This window comes from Cylas formicarius, unplaced genomic scaffold, assembly GCF_029955315.1.
Source record: "Cylas formicarius isolate icCylForm1 unplaced genomic scaffold, icCylForm1.1 PGA_scaffold_9__14_contigs__length_23061073, whole genome shotgun sequence".
NCBI classification, from domain to species: domain Eukaryota; kingdom Metazoa; phylum Arthropoda; class Insecta; order Coleoptera; family Brentidae; genus Cylas; species Cylas formicarius.
Genome location: NW_026844365.1, coordinates 18,876,484 through 18,897,616, shown reverse-complemented (window position 1 = coordinate 18,897,616; position 21,133 = coordinate 18,876,484). Strand labels below are relative to the sequence as shown.

The window sequence follows — 21,133 nt, the reverse complement described above, 5'->3', positions numbered from 1 at the left end:
AAAATCAGACCAAATCGATAGCCTCTTATTATGCAACAAGTGCGGTGAACGGCATTTGACTCACGATTTTATTTGACACGAACGGAGCGAGTGTTTAATAAACGAGTGAATTAAAAACTTACCGAATGTGTTGCATACTATACTTTTTCTACGACCGTTAGTTTTTGGGTACATTTTCGTAAGACAACACGAATATATTCACTGACGTCACCGTCAGAATTGACAAACGTCAAAACTCAACGCGTGGGAATTATCTCCGAAAACATCCGATTGCTCCCAAATTCGTGCGGTAAAATTCCGGAAATGTCCGAAGTGGCTCGGATTCGTGGGAAAGGAAGCTGACGTGGTAAAGTAACGCTTCATGCACGCTAGATCGGAGGGTAATTAGGTATTTTACCGACGGGAGTAGCAAATAGTATATTATGCAACAAGTGCGGTAAACGGCATTTGACCCACGAGTTTATTTGACACGAGCGGCGCGAGTGTTTAATAAACGAGTGAGTTAAAAAGTTTACCGAACACGTTGCATACTATACTTTTTCTACGACCGTCAGTTTTTGGGTACATTTTCGCAAAACACGAATATATTCACTGACATGACTGTCAGAATTAGCAAACGTCAAAATTCAAAGGGTGGGAAATATCTCCGACAACATTCGATTGCTCCCAAACCCGTGCGGCAAAATCCCGGAAATGTTCGAAGTGGCTCGGATTCGTGGGAAACGAAGCTGACATGGTAAAGCGACGCTTCCCGCACGTTAGATCGGTGCGTAATTAGGTATTTTACAGACGGGAGTAGAAAAAATAAATTATCTATCATAAAAACCATTTTCAACTAGATCCAACAAAAAGTATATTAGTTGGCAAGTCATTATTTATTACTTATTAGGTTCGTTCCAGTGTCAGATCACAAACAGGTTTCAACATTTCCAACATTGACAATCATTTATGATCTTCATTTACATTCCCTTCTGGCGTCCCTTGGGTATTATGGTTTCTGTGTGTTTATTCCTGTTTTAAGCTAATTTGATAACGTGATTTTTGGGCCATCAGAACTTTTCAATGGAGATACTGAAGAAATTTCATTGTGCTCTTATAGTCCTGGTCACTCACTGAACAAATAAATGTGAATCATACTTAATTTTAAGCTCGAAAAAAATAGTTAACAATACAAATAGTGATGGCAGTACTGGAACGTGAGTCACAGACGACGAAAAGCTCAGACGAATAGCAACTGTAGCTCTACCTATTAATTTAAGGTGGCTCTTGCTTTAAACCATCCGTAAAAAAAAGCTACGCAAACAGTTCAGTTCAGACTTGGATTTCGTAAGTATATACTTGGACGATCAACAAAATTCCTTGCTCCTGAAATTTCGATATTTTGCAATTATAATTGTCTAAACAAATGTTCCTTGCGTTGAAAGTTTAATTTCCTTAATTATAGTAGTTTACCCAACACGTGTGGAAAGTGCTACTTTTCCGCACGCGAATGCGATTATTGCAAAGTTAGGTTCGACTCGAGTCATAATTGCTTATAAGATTAAAAGGACATCGGTCGTGAAGATTGGTCAAATTCTTGTTTCTTTAATATAAGTGTTAATAATAATGGAAATCGATGTTTATATACAGATCAAGTACTATGCCTATAACTTTGTTGATCTGTTATCGGGAAATGAACTAAAACTGCAATTAACTAAGTTCTTTTTTAGATAAAGGATTGTCTAAAAAATAACAAGCAAAATGAAATTATCTCAAGTTATTTACAATTAATGCTTAGGGCAACTTTTATGCATTTTCCTTTGCAAACGGCTTTCAACTTTTAAGTTTAATTAATCTCTGTCAATTGTGACGGCGAGCTTAGGAAACGGATAATTTCTCAAAGATGATAATGTGCTATTTACCGCTGAAATTATGCAGCATGTCTCGGATTGCAGTGTCCAAATTTTAAGAAAATAAGCCCCAAATGCTTCGTTTCTAAAATAAACGTTTGTATACAATTTAATACACATCTTTCAAGCATCAGTTAATATTCTTTTATGTATTGGCATTGTGAATTGTACTATTTTCATAATCTTAAAAAACCCCAGAGATATTCGAAAAAAAATTTCTTTTTTCATTATTTGCAGCTGTATAAAGTAAGCAAAGGACCTAAATAGATTACCTCTAGAAGCTGGACTATAATGGTAAATGTAAATTCTTCTATCTCAAAAAATTTAATCAGCACTAAAACATCCAAACTAAAACTAAATTCAGTTGTAAACTGAATAGAACAAAAATTGGGATATGTAATAAAAATAAATATTAGAAATTATAATTGTAATATAATTAAACAATATACAAGAATTCTATTTATAAATAGTATTACAGTAGCCTGTGGAAGTTTCTTTGAAAGAAAAAGAAAACAGAATTGTGTACCTGCAGATCCTACATAATTACATAAATGTATCTACATACTGGGTGGCGTAATTGTGGGGCAATTATTTCTCACTGGTTTGAAAAGTTGTTTTAATAAATAAATATATTTTTGTAAATTACCATTTCCGAGACCGTGATTGCGTGTTCCAATGACTTTGCCACGATCTTTTTCTATTATCTGCTACATCTGTTGGTTTTATAATGTTAGAAATCAACCACAAGTTCATCAATTGCATTACTAAAAAGTAGCTTGCTCAAAATATATATATATATATATATATATATATATATATATATATATATATATATATATATATATATATATATATATATATATATATATATATATATATATTCTCACGTATTGATTCACGGATGGAAAAATGTGATGACACTATATTCCGGGATATCATCCGTTCGCTCGTTGAACTCCGACTGGAATCCTGCAGACGTTTCGCCAAAATCTCACTTGGCATCTTCAATGCTCGCGCTCCGAAAACACTTCGAACACTGGCGTTTGGCGAAACGTCTGCAGGATTCCAGTCGGATGCAGGATTTGCAGAATTCCAGTCGGATGCAGGATTCCAGTCGGAGTTCAACGAGCGAACGGATGATATCCCGGAGTATAGTGTCATCATATATATATATATATATATATATATATATATATATATATATATATATATATATATATATATATATATATATATATATATATATTCACATGACAATTGTTTCGACAACACCGTGTCTTTACCAAATGTAATATTTACAACCCGCTACTAGGTATACCGAAAAATGACCATAAAATCTTAATTAATGTTATTGTGAAAATTTTATTTTAATAATTGGAGGTATTTATATGTAATTGATCGTTAAGCAAAATAAATAAGAACTAAAAGTTCAGATTTTCACGAAATTATATATTATGACATGTCAATTGTTTCGACAACAGCGTGTCTTTATCAAATGTCATTTGATATACCATTTTTTTAATCGCTCTTTTATGTTCGTTAATGCGTTTCTTGAAGGATCTACCTGTTTGTCCAATATAGATTTTAGGATATGATCCGCATTTCTACCTGTAGACACCTGATTTTTGAGTTTTTGGACAGTTCGTTTTATTGTTTTTTAAAAATTTTCCTATTGTGTTGTTAGTTCTGAAAGCTATTTTTAAACCACATTTTGACAAATGTTTTGAAACTTTTTCGCTCTGTCTCCTATGTATGTAATTGTTTAAATTGTTCTGGTCTGTATTAGGTTGCGGATAAATAGAGTTTATTGTTGTCTGGATTTGTTTTTTATTTATAATTTTATCGATAATGGACGTGTTGTAGCCCTTGTTCAAACAAATTGCACAGAAAAAATGCAAATCCAGACACGTATCTATACCACCAGAGAAATCCTTTACTCAGAGGATGTTTATGTATGATATTTTCTAAATTGTTCATGAACATTTCTACAGGTAGTGGACTAAGTGGGTTTCCCATAATTAAACCTTCTTTAGCAATATAAAACTGACCATTAAATTCAAAATAATTTTGGTCTAAACAAACTATTAGACTATCCTGCAAGCCTTGTTTTATTCATCAATTGTTGGTGTTATTAAAAAGTGATGAATCGGTAATTACTGTTTTGATATGTTTTTGATATGAATCGGTGGGATCATATTGTATACTTTGGTATATATCTGGATTAAGAAACTGTTTGATTTTTGTAATATATTCTAGAGAATCGATAGCAATGACTGTCTTTCCTTTATCTGCACTTGTAAATAGTACATTATTTTGGGAAGCCTTATTTTTAATTGATTTTACCATAGACATATGTGAAAGATCCTTGAATTTGCTGCTACTATTAAGTTGAGATTTTCTTAAATTAGCTAATACACGTTTGTTTACGATATTGTCGTTGTGACCGTTAATAGCAAGTTTGCAATCAACCCCAATAAACAATTTAACTCTATATTGGTGTTTGAGTAATTTAAATTAAAGTTGAAACCCTTTTTTAGCAATTCGGGCTCTTTCTCAGGGAATGTAGTCTTAGTCAAAGTGATAAATCTATTATAAAATTCATGATTCGAGAAGTTTGAAATGACTTACTGTTTTTTAGTGGGTTTTATTAAATTGTCCAACTTGGATTTTTGTCTTAGATACTTTTTGTTTTTTTTTTCCCTCTTCCGATGCAACATGAATGATTAAATATTGTAACCGAGTGCCATTTTGTTCCAGAGACGAACGAGAAAAAGTACGAGTGACGTTTTTCCAGCAGTCGAAGCCGCTGGAAGTCGACCTACCGGATGACCAAACCTTCAATCACGCGGATTTCGTAATGTCTTCGCCGGTTTTGAAGAACGACGTCAACCATGTCGCCTACAACAGAACCGAAAGGTAGGAAAACTTTTCGATCGTCTGTTTCCGAATGCAGCATACTCGTGGCTACGGACTTGCCATTGTGCCGAATCGTATTTCCGTTCCGATATTTAGATTTTAAATATATAACGTGTATACAAAAGGCGTTTATATTGGCCGGTCGTTTGCTAACGCATTAACTCAGATTTCCATGTCATTAATAAAGGAAAATACTCATTTCCTGGCATATTCCGCACGTAAAGGTCGCACATTATACACCAGCGTCGAAATGGGTTATAATAAATCGCTTCAAATCTGGAAGGATAAAAATAAATGTAATACACGGCGCACTCGTTGGTACACCGTTTGACCTCCTGGCCCGTTGTAGAGGCCGACTTTAACAAAATAACCTGCTAGTGATCAATTTTTGAATCATCGGTCGTTTTGCAGTTGGAGGGACATGAAACCACTCTAGTCGTTACGATTTGTGACGGCATAGTCAGCAATAAAATTCCAGACAGAATAAAACAGATTGTTCATCTTGTTTCCACTTTACTTCAATAGATGTAGTTCCGCCCTAAATGTCGATCTGGTCAATGCAAGGCAGGCCCCACTAACGATCACGATCTCTTCGAAGAGAGACAGAATGAGTTGCACTTGGCATTTATTAATTAAACTAGTACGCTCATACTCAGAGATGGATTCATATATTTTCTATGTAATAATGGATTAGGGTGTTCCATGAGCAAGCTACATGAAAAAAATGTGATAATTTGGTAAATAAAAATCAGAAAATTTAAAAAATATGTCCTACTGTATAAAATATAATTTCCCAAGAGTAAACATACAAGTCGACCATATTTACTTTGTATTTACGATAAGACATCTTCATCATTAGAAACAAAATTGGAACTGCTACTACGAGAAAATGATCCTTCGTCTACATTAATAAGTGGTGGTACTATTATATACATCAAATGTAGTCTCTTGATCTCTAGTCTGATGATCCAATTTTCTGTGCTAACTGTACGGGGAGCTGCCTGAGCCCACACCAATTTTTGGGTAATATACATTTGATATACAATATACATTTCAGCAATTATTTTCTCTGTAGCATACGGCAAGTTTGTTTTGTAATATTTGGCAATTTATAACAACACATTTTAGACCATTTTCTGGCTATTTAGTCCGCTTACTGCGCAGCCAATTGATAATTTCTTCTTTTCTTGCGACCCTGTTTTGTAGTGAAAACTACTGTAGATATCCGGTAATTGGTGTTACCTCTGTCAATTGTACGACACCGGGGCGTAATAGAGCCAGGTAAATGGTAGGTTTTGCCTTGCTTAGTATACGAGTGGAAGCAGGTAAATTTACCTCATAAAGTGTTGTACTGTTAGCGAAGCGAAGAAAAAAGTTAACTTAAATCACGGGTTACTTAAGTACTTATGCCAAAGTTAACCTCATCCTCACCTGTCATGGAAGTCCCATATTGAGTATCCTAGGCGGTTGGTATACAGCTTACTATTTATTAAAATTGATCATTCCAATATTGTCCAGTCACCCAGTATTGGATTGTTGAGGAAGCAAAAAATAAAGTTAACTTAAACCACAGGTTACTTAAGCGAACGGGAAGTAAAATTTTTTAAACTTGCGTTTGGATTCTCAATGATCGTGGAACTCCCATATTGAGTACCTTGTTTTGGCGGATCGCTGCGTTGTGATATGGAGACTTACTATTTGCTAATGTCGTTCATTCAAGCATTCTTCAGTAATTCAGTCCTGAGCAGTAGCTTTGTTATTTTTAGTTCGTTTCAATGACAAACACAGAAATTCGTTTCCAAATGCAGCGAAAAGTTGATTTAAACCAAGAACGAACTAAAACCCAAAATAAAACCCCATCTTAGCATGTTTCAATGTAAAAGAATTACGTGTTACATGGCATTGAAAGTCATATTATCGTATAACTAGATCCGATCTAATCTATTAATTGCAAATTGAATCAATCTGTACGGAATATGTGGAAAATGTTGAATGGGCTAAAGTTGAAGTTGGCTTGGCAAACTCGTCATTTCCATAAATAATCCAACGTACCGTTGTCGAAAGATTCATTCCGAGATTTTTGTAATTTTTGCCTCATTTGTTAATTTGTCCGTCCCCTAAATGCAGACCTTAAATAACATTTGTCTTATTTAAGACTTTTCCGAGTTTCACCAACGGTATTATGTGCACACCGTGTAAAAAATGCTCAAGCAATACTTTAAAATTGAAAGACAGCTTGTATATTCTTGGATTTATATTGGGAGTTTGGCGTTATATATGCTACTAAGCTGCTTAACAAATTATTTGCGTAGTTATGGCATCCGTGATATAGGATTTAAATTGTTAAAATCTTTTTTAAATAACCGAACTAAGTTAGCAAACTCAGGAATGGAAGTAATTGTAATATCTCAGAATCTAGGGAGCTTGTTATATCTTCTTTTTTGCTGGTGGTTATCTCTTTTCGTTGATTCTGATGTTTTTGCTGCTGAGATCAACGATTTTGAACCCTTAAGTAGCATTGAACTGAGGTGGCCTTTACTTGATGAAAATCGATTTATCAAAATAATTAAGAACTAAAAGTTTTCGTTTGTTTGTTTTTATCAAATGTCACATTTGATAAATACATGGTGTTGTCGAAACAATTGTCATGTCAAAATATATTATTTCGTGAAATTCTGAACTTTTAGTTCTTATTTATTTTCATTAAGTAGCAGTTCCCCCGCCAGTAATGCTAGTTAGCAACAATAAAACTCATCACGCCCCGGTGAAGTTTTGAAGTTCCCTGACTGTTTGTGACTCTTTTGTTTTATCTTTTGTAATCCTAAGTTTTGTTTCAATTTTGCTCCATTCTTTCCTTAAAGAAATTATTATAAATTCGATTGATTGCGCGCCCATTCTATTCTTCAACCATCGATGCAATTTTGGATATCCTAGGTGCATGTTTATTGAATTTGTTAGGTCGATATTGTAACGATGCGTTCTGTCAATGAAGTCAATTTCTATAAATGTATTAAAATTGGAATACGCCCTGTGACCGTTTAACGGTATAATAAATAGTGATTTCATTTAAATTGCCCAGTTGACCCTTGGAAACGGTGTGACCTCTGCGGCCGTGCGTTCTTCATCGACCGTAATTAAATTATCATTCTGTGGATAAAATGCAGCTTACTGAATTATTGTTAATAAATTTCGGATGCTTTTATACAGCGTGAGTCAACGCTAGAGCGCAACTCATTATCTCAAGGTTGTAAATAAAACACCATATTTTTAAATTTTCCTTTGAATTTCTTTTAAAATTCTTCAACTTTTTTATTAATAATACTTATAAAATATAAAATATCGTACCTGATATTAATGCAAAATCATTACGATAATGTTTTTTTCATACTATTTACCCAATCAAGTGACTATGATAATTCCGAAAAAATATTACTTAATATGTATAAATATTAATTAATATTTTTTTCGATTGTCAGAGTGTCGCTACAATAAACTAATGGACATGAGTTAAGCATTGCTCAATGAGAAAAATACCATCAAGGCCTATAGATTAATACTCCAAAAGCCGTAATTCAATAATCTAAAGCCATTACAATAATGTCTGCAGATATGAACTAATGTTAGCACTAATATAATATCAAAATTTACGCCCTTTTGTCTCTCGCAAGTAAGTAGAAAAACAGCATCCCAGCCGCGACTTGCCACTTGCGACACTGGCTAGCTCTGGCATCAGCCTATAAAATGCTACCCTATTCTGTTATTATTCCACCTGCCCCGATTGTTATTATTACCCCTGTGGTTGGAACTTATTAATAAAAAAATGCAGTGATGTGAATTAATTCAGTCATTTTTATAGGAGTATCTTGGTTATTATCAACTTTTGTGCCAAGGTAAGTTTGGCTAAATCTAAATATTTTTACCCAATGATTCTGTACTCTGTACGAATAATTAAGGGACACCCTGTATATCGATCCATTCTATATCTATCTATATCGGGTATCGTTATACCGATATTTTTTCCCTCCCTTATTATTAATGCCTTTTTGCATTATAATAATGCTCAGAGATAATTCTGAATAATGCTCTTTAATTATTAATTGACACAAAATACGAGGTGTGTTCAAAAAATATGGTAACTTGTAATTGGGCGGGCTATGTACATTCGATCTTCGATATTTTTTCTTGTTATGTTGGTACTCATGTTGACAGTTTCAGTCAGTTTGCATGTTTACTCTTTTTTGTGTAAAAAATGGAATGGAATGAGAAATCGTCGAATTAGTAATACAGAAGTGGTTGAAGACGTAGGCATTGGCGTGGTATAGTACATCAAGAGTTCTTACCACAAGGTTGTACGGTCAATAAAGAAGTAATGCGTCGTTGGAGAGAAGAAATACGAAGAAAACGTCCGGAAAGGTTGCTTGCGTCTAACTTTTTCACCAAAAACAAAACCACAATAATGCCTCAGCCACCATATTCATCGGACAAGGCCTACTGCTACTTTTTCGGGTTTCCCAAACTCAAGAAACCCATGAAAGGAAGAGGGATTGTAACGATTGAGGAGATAAAGAAAAAATCGCTCTAAGAACCCAAGGCTATACCTGAAGTGCTTCGAGGATGGGAAAAAACCTTGGTACATATCTGGGTGGTGGAGGGATTACTATGAAGGGCACAGTTTTGGTAAATAAGAGGAGATAAAGAAAAAATCGCTGGAAGAACTCAAGGCTATACCTGAAGTGTTTCGAGGATGGGAAAAAACCTTGGCACATATCTGGGGGGGGATTACTTTGAAGGGCACAGTTTTGATAAATAAATACCTACTTTTTGATAAAACTTAAAAGTCACCTTACTTTCGAGCAACCCTAGTTCGTAACTTTTTTTTATTTCAAAATAAAAACGATGGCGCCAGGGCCATTCTTATAATACTGTCTCATATATTTAAAAATATCGTTTTGATATAAACTCATATTCTAAAATTTGGGTGGGTAGGGCTGCATTCGGTATAATAATTCGCATTATTGAATTCAACATTATTTCAACAAACAAAATATTGGAAAGCGTAACTTGGCAGTGCAATGGAAGTACTAGATAAATACTTCAGTTTAGTTTAGTTTCATTTTCAAAATGTTTAGTATTAGGTTTGTAGCAACATTTAGAAAAGTTGTGAAGCTAATTGGTGTTGGTCAATAGAACGGCTATTTTAAAATTTTCAATTAAGTAAATAATGTAATAAATTGCCTTTAGCTAGTTGTTATTCTTAACACTGTGTTTAAAAGTAATGTTGTCGGCCCAATCAAACTGACCCCAACAAAATCGCTAAATGTACTAACTACAATGAATTTTCTTTTAGCCCCTACTTAACAAACCTTAGTCAATGAACCGGTCAGATGAGCGCCAGTTAACCTTAAGTCGTGCCGCGTTAGTAAAACTTTGAAAAAGCTCTTCGGAATTTTGCGCTTGTTTCAAATAACCACCTCATTATCGACGTACAAAGTAAACATAATATAATTGATGCGTCGGCGTCGCGACGCTGGTATTTGCGTCGCGTTAGGTGTTGCATATAATTTCCAGGAATACCGATACGATGGTAAATTCACGGAAAATCTGCCAAAGCTTCGCATTTCGTTCGCAAAATGGATGGAATTCGCAGAAAATCTCGCGTTTAAATTGCAAATCATTTTCCTGGTAAACTGCATTTCATATATATGTTGGCGCTCTTTGTACGAAGGTCGAGTATAGGGTGGTTCACATTGAAACTTCAAAACTAACCAAAGGTATTTTACAAATAATTGTCGCGCACTGGTCGAAACTAATGGCAACTTTGGAAATCGAAATGGAATATTTCTTATTACGCTTTCTGATTCAATAAGTAACTTTTTTGAATACCTACCTATAGCTATCTCCTTAAAAGGAAAAACATTTGAGTGAATCAGAAACACAGTGTCTTCGTTCTTGCCCCAAAATTATGTTTCCTAAATTTTTATTTTTATTTTAAATACAACACCTTGTGTTTTATTATACCTTCCATAATACCCGAATAATTCGCTACATCGATCATTCAAAATGGAAATATTGATTTCTGGTCAATGGACTGAGTCTCAAAAACACTGATAAAACCACAGAACGGTAATATCCCGGAAATGTGCGAAGTGGCTCGGAAGATGGAAGTAAGAGAACTCTATTGAGTGGTCTATGTGTATTAGAATGTTTATATGCCAATCCTAGCAAACTAAACTACCTACAATATACTATAATACTTTTGTATTATGACTTATCGTATATCTTGACTCTGCGTTAGCGTGGGGGCACACCTTAGTTTTAAGCTCTCAAAAACAAATTTGTTGAACAAGGAATGTATGGGCTGCCTATCATGAATATTTTTGTTGCAATATGTCTTATTCAGTATTGGTATGACCGACACTGTGACTGCGCAACCAGAAATATTGACAATTTCGGTCCTAGTTACCATAGACTTAATAGAAGAAGAACTGGAATGAAATTTCTTCCTTGAAATTTAAGGGTAACTCAATTGTCTATTAGAATGTTGTCATTCCTAACAAACTAAACTGCCTACAAAAATGTATTCCCGTCTTCAAAATCTCTTAAACAAAAGCAACTGATATATCCTCTTCGATTAAATCTAGGGTGATTAAAAGTTCACATGTTTTGCAACCTTTTATGATATATCGTTGTTATAATTGTATATTATGTGTGGTAAGCGGCATTTGCCTGAAAGTTTGAAAGTTTACCAAGTGTGTCTTTTTTCGTCTCACGTGAAAACCTCCGAAGACGACAAAGTCCTGCTTAGGACATGCGGACTACGGACTACGGACTACGGACATATTTGCCAGACCACTGCAACTATAGAATGTAACAATTTTATGTTTCGTGTTTTGGTCCGCTTTATTAGTTAGTTAGTTTCTCCTGGGGCTTAAACCCAAAAATGACACTTCGGTTGTATCTAGCAGTAGTGAGATCAATGTTAGCGTATGGGACGATTGTCTGGTGGACAAGAACCATGCAGGGGAAGGCGATAAGGCGGCTGAGTAGCGTGTAAAGATTAGCGAGTCTGTGCGCTACGGGGGCCATGAGCACAACGCCCACTGCAGCGCTGGAGGCCCTACTGAACATCCCACCAATACAGATCTATATACAATGGGAAGCAAGATCCGTAGTATATAGATTACTGCAAGGCAAGTCCCCAATAATTGGTGGACATAGCACGAAACATAACAACCTTTACTTGGAGGTAAGGGCGGACAATGTCCTAGGGCTGCCTACGGACAGCACAACACCTAAGTATTGCTTCGATAACCACTACATGACTCAAATCCCTGCTAGAGAAGACTGGGAAAACGGGCCACCAATCAAGGCAGAAATAACCTGGTATGCTGATGGCTCAAAAACTCGAGAAGGAGTAGGAGCCGGGATATATGAACCCAGGAAAGGAAAATCTCTATTCCAATGGGTAAGCTAGCAACAGTATTCCAAGCAGAGATCATTGCACTAGAACACTGCGCAAGAGAAATAAAAGCGAGGAAGATCCGTAACAAATCAATTGCAATTTACACCGATATAAAGGCCCTGCAATCTAATAAAATAACATCCAAGTTAGTTCTGGACTGCCATAAGGCATTAAACGAGATAGCAAGCCAGAACAAAGTTACTCTATCATGGGTACCGGGCACGAAGGGCATAAAGGTAATGAAGGCGCAGACGACGCAGTCCGCGAAGGGTCGTCAATGCGCCTGATTGGACCAGAGCCCTTTTGTGGGGTGGCCAAACCCGTTGCAAAAACAGCCATCAGGGATTGGATGGACCGAGATTCCCGACGATGGTGGAGGGACATGCCGGGACAAGGAATTCATAAGGAGCCCATCGGCCAATTTTACAGCTAAGCTACTAAGCTGCAATAGGAAAGCCGTAAGAATAATGGTAGGTCTGCTGACGGGCCACTGCAGGCTTAAGAGACATCTAAGCCTGATGGAAGTGGAAGAATACACAGAATGTAGATTCTGTCAGGAAGAGGAGGAAACAGCCGCACACGTACTGTGCCACTGCGAAGGCCTAGCGAGTGCTGGGCGATACCAAACCAGAGGCAGAAGCTATACGAGGGAGCCATTATCGAAGTTGTGGGTTCTGGTTAGAGAGACGAACCTGGATAAAGCTCTATAGCCATGGAGAGAGGCACAATAAATCCTCTGGGTCGCAGTGACGGACAGGCTGACTGCTAGCTCTCCCAACTGTTAATCTTAATCTTAATCTTAGTTAGTTTCTCGTATTCGTAGGAAAACGAAACTGACGTGGTAAATTGACGTTCTCCGCACGCTATTTTACAGAAGGGAGTAGAAAAAAATTAAGGTTCATGAATTTTTGTACACCTTATTTTTTTTTTAATTTCGTGGTGATTTTCTAAAAGATCTAATCTACGGGGCGTTAGTTAATAAGCGTCCGATATTTTAAAAGGTGATTCACAAGTATTGTATTTTATTTTTGTTTTTTCTGCATAATTTCCCATACTAATTTAAAAGAATTCTGCTCGATTTTAGGTCAAAAAGTGATTGAGAAATTCAATTTCCGTACCAAAACTATAACACAGGATCGTACATAAAGATCGCGAGACTTTCGAAGGGAAAGGATATGTAGCGTCCCTACAACTAAGAGCTAAATTAAAAAAAATACAGATGTAAAATACTCATGCAAAAAAAACCCAATTGTCAATTTTTTTTCAGAAATCTAAATTAATGAAGCAATTTAGCAGGAAAATTAATCCAGAAAAATAAAACTTTTTAGCATTTTAGACCACGGGTTTATATTACCATTTGCTCGAAATAGTATATTATCCAACAAGTGTGGTGAACGGCATTTAATTCACGAGTTTATTTGCCACGAGCGAAGCGAATGTTTAATAAAGGAGTTGTTTATATTTTTTAAATTGTTGTCTGGCCCTTTTTGCATATATATTAATATGATTTTCTTGTACTGATAAACCCTGTATTGTTTGTAAATAGTCTCGTTATTTACTTAGCTTAAAAGTATTTGGTAAATCTATCACTCTGTGAAATGTGGGACGTTTGCCGTTGTTTCTTTTTTAGTAGGATGCTTAACGCGAATCACCCTGTATTTTCCATTATCTTCGCATTAACATTAATTTCTGCGAGTAAGTGTGATATGGAAAACCTCGCGGGTTTCTCTTTCCCACAATAACCGCACATGTAGGTATTTTAACTTGTTGTTTTTTTCCGGAGCATTGAAGAACAACACTCAGTAATTCGTACAGGAGCTCACCATAAAACAACAATTAAAACATTTCCGAGAAGCCTTCCACATTTAAGACGAAACAAATTCTGCTTAAAGCGACGCGCGAAATGAATGGCGGTGTTTCGGGATTCGGCGGCTTAGAGGATGTCGATGAACTGCGATCGCGATGCCCTCAAGAGTATGTCGACTGTGAAATTGTTAATTTTTGAAGACTGAAAAAATTAGCTGGTATTTTTTTTATATACGTTCCGGTTTATCCAGTTTCAGCGATAAATACCCGCGTCAGCGTTATTGTCCATTTGATGCGTAATGGTTGTTTTTGACAGTGATGTTCCAATAAATCGCGAAACAGCCAAGAAGATGCTACGGTTTCCATACTACGCTAGTTATATATTAAAATATTACTGGTTTAAATCTAAGACGATTTCACTGATTCGTATCTATCGATCACAGATATCAGCTTGTTTGGGTTGACCATAATAGACCACAGTTCGCTATTAAGACCTCTTTATACTGCAGATATGTCGAGGTGCTTTGTGAGTTCAGCCATCATAAGCTGATGACACACACAGTAAAATCGATGCCGCAGTTAGACTAAATAAGTGTCAAGCTAAGTATTGGGTCGCTCGAAACATCGACAACATCATAGAAAACAAGTTATAACAATGGTTAAAGCCTTAAAGCCTGGCAATATGAAATTTAATGTTATATTATACGCCGATGACATCGTGGTCTTGGCCAATACCGAAAATTAACTTCAGAAATTAACTCATAAGCCGAATGAAATATTTAAGGAATATGACATCACAATAGCTTTTTCAAAAACCAGAACCATAACTTTTTTGGGAAAGCACCCAGTACCAACGCAAATAGTAATCGATGGAATATTCCCGAACAAGCAAACCACTTCAAGTACTTAGTACAATTTCGACGACTTAAAAAACAAACTGGGAGCATTTAGCCAGATTTGCGAGACAATAATCTGCCATCTTAAAAATAAAACAAGAAAAGCGACGATAATTAAAATCTGTAAAGGAATGACAGATAACTCTTGCGGACCACTATGGAACTTTCGCAAAATCGATGTAATTTGTACTGGTAATTGCAATTTCAAATTATATTTTTACCCTAAACTCTCTCTCGACATAGTCTACGATACTGTTCATATCAAATTATTACATCTTTAAAAGTTTTTCATTTATCGCCAATAATTTACCCACAAAACCGGAAATTTCTAGAATCTATTACAATTTTTTGTCCACAACCGACGTACCCTGTATAATTCTAACAATGTTCGAAATAGAGGCTATAGCCCTGGATCTCCTTAGTTTCCCGGTATCCGAATTTCTCCGATGGAGTAAATAGTTTTTAAAAAACTGGTTTTCTAAAACCATGCAGCATCGCGTCTAGATTGAATGCGAGAAATGGTGATTTTAATTTGGATTTTTTCAAATATCTCGAACAGCATATGTGATAGACGAAAACCGTAAATACAAAAATTGTAGCTCTTGATACGGCCTATTACACTGTTTGAACGGGTTATCTATTTTTTGTACGAATTTTGATTTACGGTTAATAATTTACTCTCTAAAAGAACAATTTTCAGGATCTTTTTTTTGTCCATCACTAAAACACCTTGTATATAATCGAAACAAAAGTTATAGTGCCGGGTCTCCCACGTATTACGGTTGTATAATTTTTCCGATCTGATGAATGGTTTTGGAGGAAAAGATGTTTTGCTGGATGCCAAAATAACCAAAAAAATTCAAAAATTAAAAAAAAAACTTCGCGTTATTTCATTGCTCCCAATTTAAAGAGTCTAAATGCGGGTCCAGACGTCTACTTCTCTCCCAAGTCTGAAGTCGATAGCTGCAAATTTGGGGCACTTATTATGTTTTTTAATATTGCACGGACTATCGCGAACATCTTGTACAATAGTTAAAAACCTTAAAAACAAAAGTAACTGACATCTAAAACACAGGTTTAAAATTATTGCCATTTTCAGTTTTTTTGAAATTGCGGCGCACCCTGTATATTTTTGAAAAATTGTCAAAAATAAACGTTTATGGAGCCGAATCCTCTGCGTCTTCTGATTCACGAATTTTTTCGATCTTGTAAACGGTTTTTGAAGAATAGTCTTATTTGTGGACCCTTGCACACGCGATTTTAATTTGTTTTAAATGTATCTGCAAATGTAAAATTGGGATTTTGGTGTTAATCTGGTTTATGAAAAGAAAAACCCGATAAACATGTATTGTAATTAATTTAATTTCAATTAATAGAACAAGGACTGTGTCTTTTACAAAAATATAAAATATAAAATGAGGGGGTACACTCTAAAAATTGATTTGTAAAATCACTATAACTATCATACGTTATTTTTTGTCAAACACTATCGATGCTAATTTATTGTCATTTTCTTATTTGTCCTTTGGAAATACGAAAAAATTGCTATATTTCTACTGTTATTTTTACAGAGACAATTTTGAAATTTTCACAAAACTAGAAAAAATTGTTGTTTACCTTGGTATACAAAGGTGGCGTTAAAATACACTTTTCCATATAACTACCTCATTATGAGAAAGAAAGAGAGATATAACTCGGCAAAAGTTATATTTTAATTTGTAGCCGCAATCTTAAAATTACAAAGTCTAAATGAACGAGAAACATGAAAAGAAAGAAAAAGAAACAACTCAGTGACTCTGAAAATATTTAATTCATACTGCATAAATTGTGTAACCAAAACAATAACATTTCCGTCTCCTTATATGTAAATCAGGTGTTTCCTGTTTCGGCAATTAACTGGGACGTTCGCTCGGGAAACTGGAAACAGGAATGATCGGAATGCTACAACGGTGATGTCATTGTGTTACTGAATATTAGAGTCATTGTGCAATAAGAGTTGAATGGATCTCACCATTAGTTTTTTTGGGACTGAAACATGCTACATTAATAACGTCTTATAACCATGTTGCCCTTCAGCAAATGCAAGATCCAATTCTTCAGCAAAATAATACCATACCATCAGTCACTAGAATCTTCTTCAAACAAGCTAATGTGGACCGTATTTCGTATTTTCGTGGTATTGAATAGATATAGGATATCATCTTATACTCTGTATACAAGATGTAAAATTATCCTAAGGTACATAAGAAATTAATTGTGTGACAACAATGCTGCCAAGGTACCGATTGGTATATACCATGAAAACTCGTACTGATACGCTTAGTTATAGATTCTTCATCGCCATCTTCTTAACTTTTAATCGGATAGCAAGGAAATAAATTGTTCTTGTGGGATTATTGTTGCACTCGCATTGAATCAAAGAGACACTCTCATTCTTTCGAAACTACGCGGTTTTTACTGTTCGCTTGGCTAGACCAGAATCCGTTCCAGGTTACCGCAAGATCGCTAAACTCGCGTACATCTAAGATTTCAACCAATCCGCGGATAAACACGATCCGCTCCGGATCGCTAGTTTGAAACCAACGCCGTATTTTGACCTCAAAGACGACCGCGTCTGAATCCTATTGAAATTAATCGAACGAGAACGAAAGGCAGCTAAAAAAAAGTGAAATGGGAGCTCCCCTACACTACGGTAATTAGTATGCATGGAATTTTTGGCGTGTCCCTTACGTATTGTGTGTTAAGACGCAATGTGAGTGAGGAAAAAAGAAAAGAATGTAAATAGAAAGGTAATGGGTTTTAAAAATAGATGCCTTCGTTAAAAGGTGTTTTGTTTACCTTTGTGGAACGGTTTTTCATGCAGTTCTTTTGGCCTAATTTACGACATTGCGCCACAGTTGTCGGCGTTCTTATTTATTCGACATACTTTTTTCAACATATTTCAGTTTAGAAATTGGTCGAAACTGAACACTAAGTAGTTGCCGTTTTTTAGACTCCTTGGTCTACGCGTTCCCGCAATGGAAATTTGGAGATTAAACGTTGAACTGAAGACTTCCTGGTTGTAGTTTAGCTTTACGTTTATATTTTGAATTTGCTTGAAAACAGCTGTCTCAAACATTAGCAAATTCTTGTGAAGGCAGTGATCTAAACCAGGATGGCAAGGGCGTGTTAAAAAAAGTGAGGCAAATTGAGCAGTTAAAAAAGTCGAATAGTAATGGGGATTTTCGTATTTTACTTCTTCATTTATATAAATGGCAAAATGGTGTTGTTCTCGATCTTTCATTATTTTATTTACCGATACATTCTTGCTGAAATTATTTACATGTTACTATTTGGTTATCAATATTTGTTTAAAATAGTAACATTTATAAACTTCTTTAAAGGCCTCCCTGGCCTTTAAAATATGTAGATATTTCTAAATATTTTTTTATTTCTTGAAAAAAAAAAGGAAAAATCTATTTTTGTGTGCCAAGAAAATCAATAGGTAAAAAATAGCAAAATACTGAATTATTGTTTAGTTTTATATAAGTACAGATATATACTATCATGTCATACAAATGATAAAATCTAATTAACAGTTTTACCTGTAAATACTTTGTTTATATAATTATATTTAGATATGTTTGCCTATTGTTTATTACTTTAAAATAGAACACCCTGCCGAGCAGACCCTTGCCCGTAGCCATTCCAGGACCCTCCTAGGAATTTATCTAATAAGAGGGATATAAGTTTGTTTTCAATCTTTTTCGCCAAGCAATTCTTGAAACATGTACATATAAAAACTAGTAAAAACTATCAATTTATTACGTTCTATTTCATTACATTTTTACATTCAGATAATATACAAAATATCAGTATCAGACACTTATCAGACACTTAAAAAATCGTCACTATGGTTACTGTCTTCACCTAGTTCTATGATCAACTCCGCCTCTATTCGTTCTCGATTAATTTTTTCTTCTTTTATTACTCGTTTTTCACAGTTAGACCAGCTTTGTACTGATATTTTAGCTACCTCTAGCGGAATTACGTTTATGGTACGTACGATTGCCCACTGCAAGCCCATTTTCTCTGACTTCCAGGTTATGACGCTGCCTTCTACTTATATATACCGATCCATCCTGTATATTCACGAAAACGCGGATGTCTATGGGACACTTGGCAATAGACATGAGTATAACACTAGGTATGTTGACATGATCACCCCACCTCACTCCAGACTGACGTCCTCACAAAACAATAAGATTAATGTTAAACTGTATAATGTTCTCCCAAATAATATAAAAAATCTACCATACAGACAATTTAAAAAGAGAATGAAAAGTTTTTTTACTGATAATCCTTTCTATGATATTAATGAATACTTGGAGTTGATCAAACATACTACACTTGAATAGACCACTGCGTTAGTGTGTTAGTTCTCAAAAATTGTACAACCTTTTATATTATATATATAAATTCTTTTGTATTGTTAACCTTTGACGTACCATTTGTTGTTTTTGTGACGTATCTGAATGGCCAATAAATTCTATTCTATTCTATTCTATTCTATCACTAAATTTTGGTGCAGTGTTATTTCTTCTTATATGCGCTTTCAACTCAGACCAAATCATCTCAATCGGGTTAAATATACAATAATCTCAAGTAATCTCAAGAGTTCATGTTCTTTTTGTTGTGGAATCGAATCGATTTTGTAGTCTTTATTAAAATGTTTTATTTTTAATAATTCCAGAAGTTGTTTTTTCGTGTTTCTCTTCATCAGAAATTTTTTAATTTCTTGTTTATATGAAGAAGTATTTGGAATTTTTCTAATTTGGGCTGAATGATACGAGGCATTATCCAACACAATAATAGTATTTGGCGATTATTTTGGCACCATTTTATTTTCAAACCGGTCATGTTTTAATGGTAATCCACACTTGAATCTTTGACGTTTTTGGCAGAAAAAAAATAAGGTATCTTCTACCCAACCATTTTTGGACCCAGCGTGAAGAATTATTATGCGTTTTCCATGTGGAGGTGACAAGTCTAGTACACACTTGTGTCGTGAGTGTCGAACCACGTTTTGTCTAAATACACTATTGACGTTTATTAATTGTTTGTAACTGAAAATCAATTTTCTTTGGCACTTTTTGGCACAACTAATGTTTAAGTCTGTCAGTACTTTTTGATGCAGTTCTTCTAGGGTTAACACACTATTTACTTTATAAGCGTCGCAGATTATACGCCTAATTAGATCTGCGTGTTGTTCTTTAAAAACTTGCGAAGTGCCGTCAACAATTTTTACTGCGGAACTTTGGTCATGTCACTTGCTTTCATTGCTGCTCCTACTTCCCCTGCTGAATTTCTTATAATATTGTAGACATTCAATTGTTTCATTTATTTAGCATCCTAAGACAAATGGATCCGTTTTTTTTTGTTTGTTGATGTAGTTCGTCTTCTAAATTGTCATTAGGTTCGACTACCTTCTCCACTTCGTCTTCAAATTCTGCGTTGTTTCCCATGTCTGCTTCTGACAGGGGAACATCTGTTTTATTCTACGGTCTTCACATTTTAAAGTGTTAAGAAACAGGAACCTTCAAAAAATGTTTAATTGTAAGATAATTAATATAAGATAAATATTTATCTGTAATATTATGACGTATCTTCATCGACCGCGAATATAGTCTTAAAAAATGCAAGAAGAAGAATGTTGTTAATCGACAGGCACACAATACAATAATGATTATTTATACATACATAAATACGTACTTACTGGAAGGATCACAGTCAAATACCTCCGTAATATATACGAACACATTGCAATTTAGATTAAGCTCATAGGAACGATGCAAATCCAACATTTCAAGTTTCTGCAAATATTCGTTACGGTTCATGGTGGGATGGGTTTTACTATGGCCCTGGGAAGGTCTGCGGTTAAGGTACTGTAAAGTACTTAAAATGTCAAAACTAAAAATGCACAATATTTTTGGTTGTATTATACAAAACTCGAAATTTTATTTCTAAGTCTTGGAAAAGTCTTCCAAATATAATGGGATATTTGACACTTCAGCACATCAAACGTGATAATCCCAATCGACGCAAATTTATACGTCACCCCTCGTCGACCCCGGAAAAAATGCCCGTCCCGGTTTCAATTTCCGCCGTTAAATTAGATTGTTAAA

At 35.0% G+C, this 21,133-nt stretch overlaps 1 protein-coding gene across 1 annotated transcript in view; it reads left to right on the top strand.

Annotated features, from left to right (window-relative positions):
- The window catches only part of LOC132707903 (uncharacterized), a 184,591-nt gene that overhangs the window by 131,537 nt on the left and 31,921 nt on the right, over positions 1–21,133 (top strand). Inside the window, exon 4 of the mRNA XM_060679926.1 lies at positions 4,647–4,805. Within this exon, the coding sequence (XP_060535909.1) occupies positions 4,647–4,805 (159 nt within the window). The remainder of the gene's footprint in view (positions 1–4,646; positions 4,806–21,133) is intronic.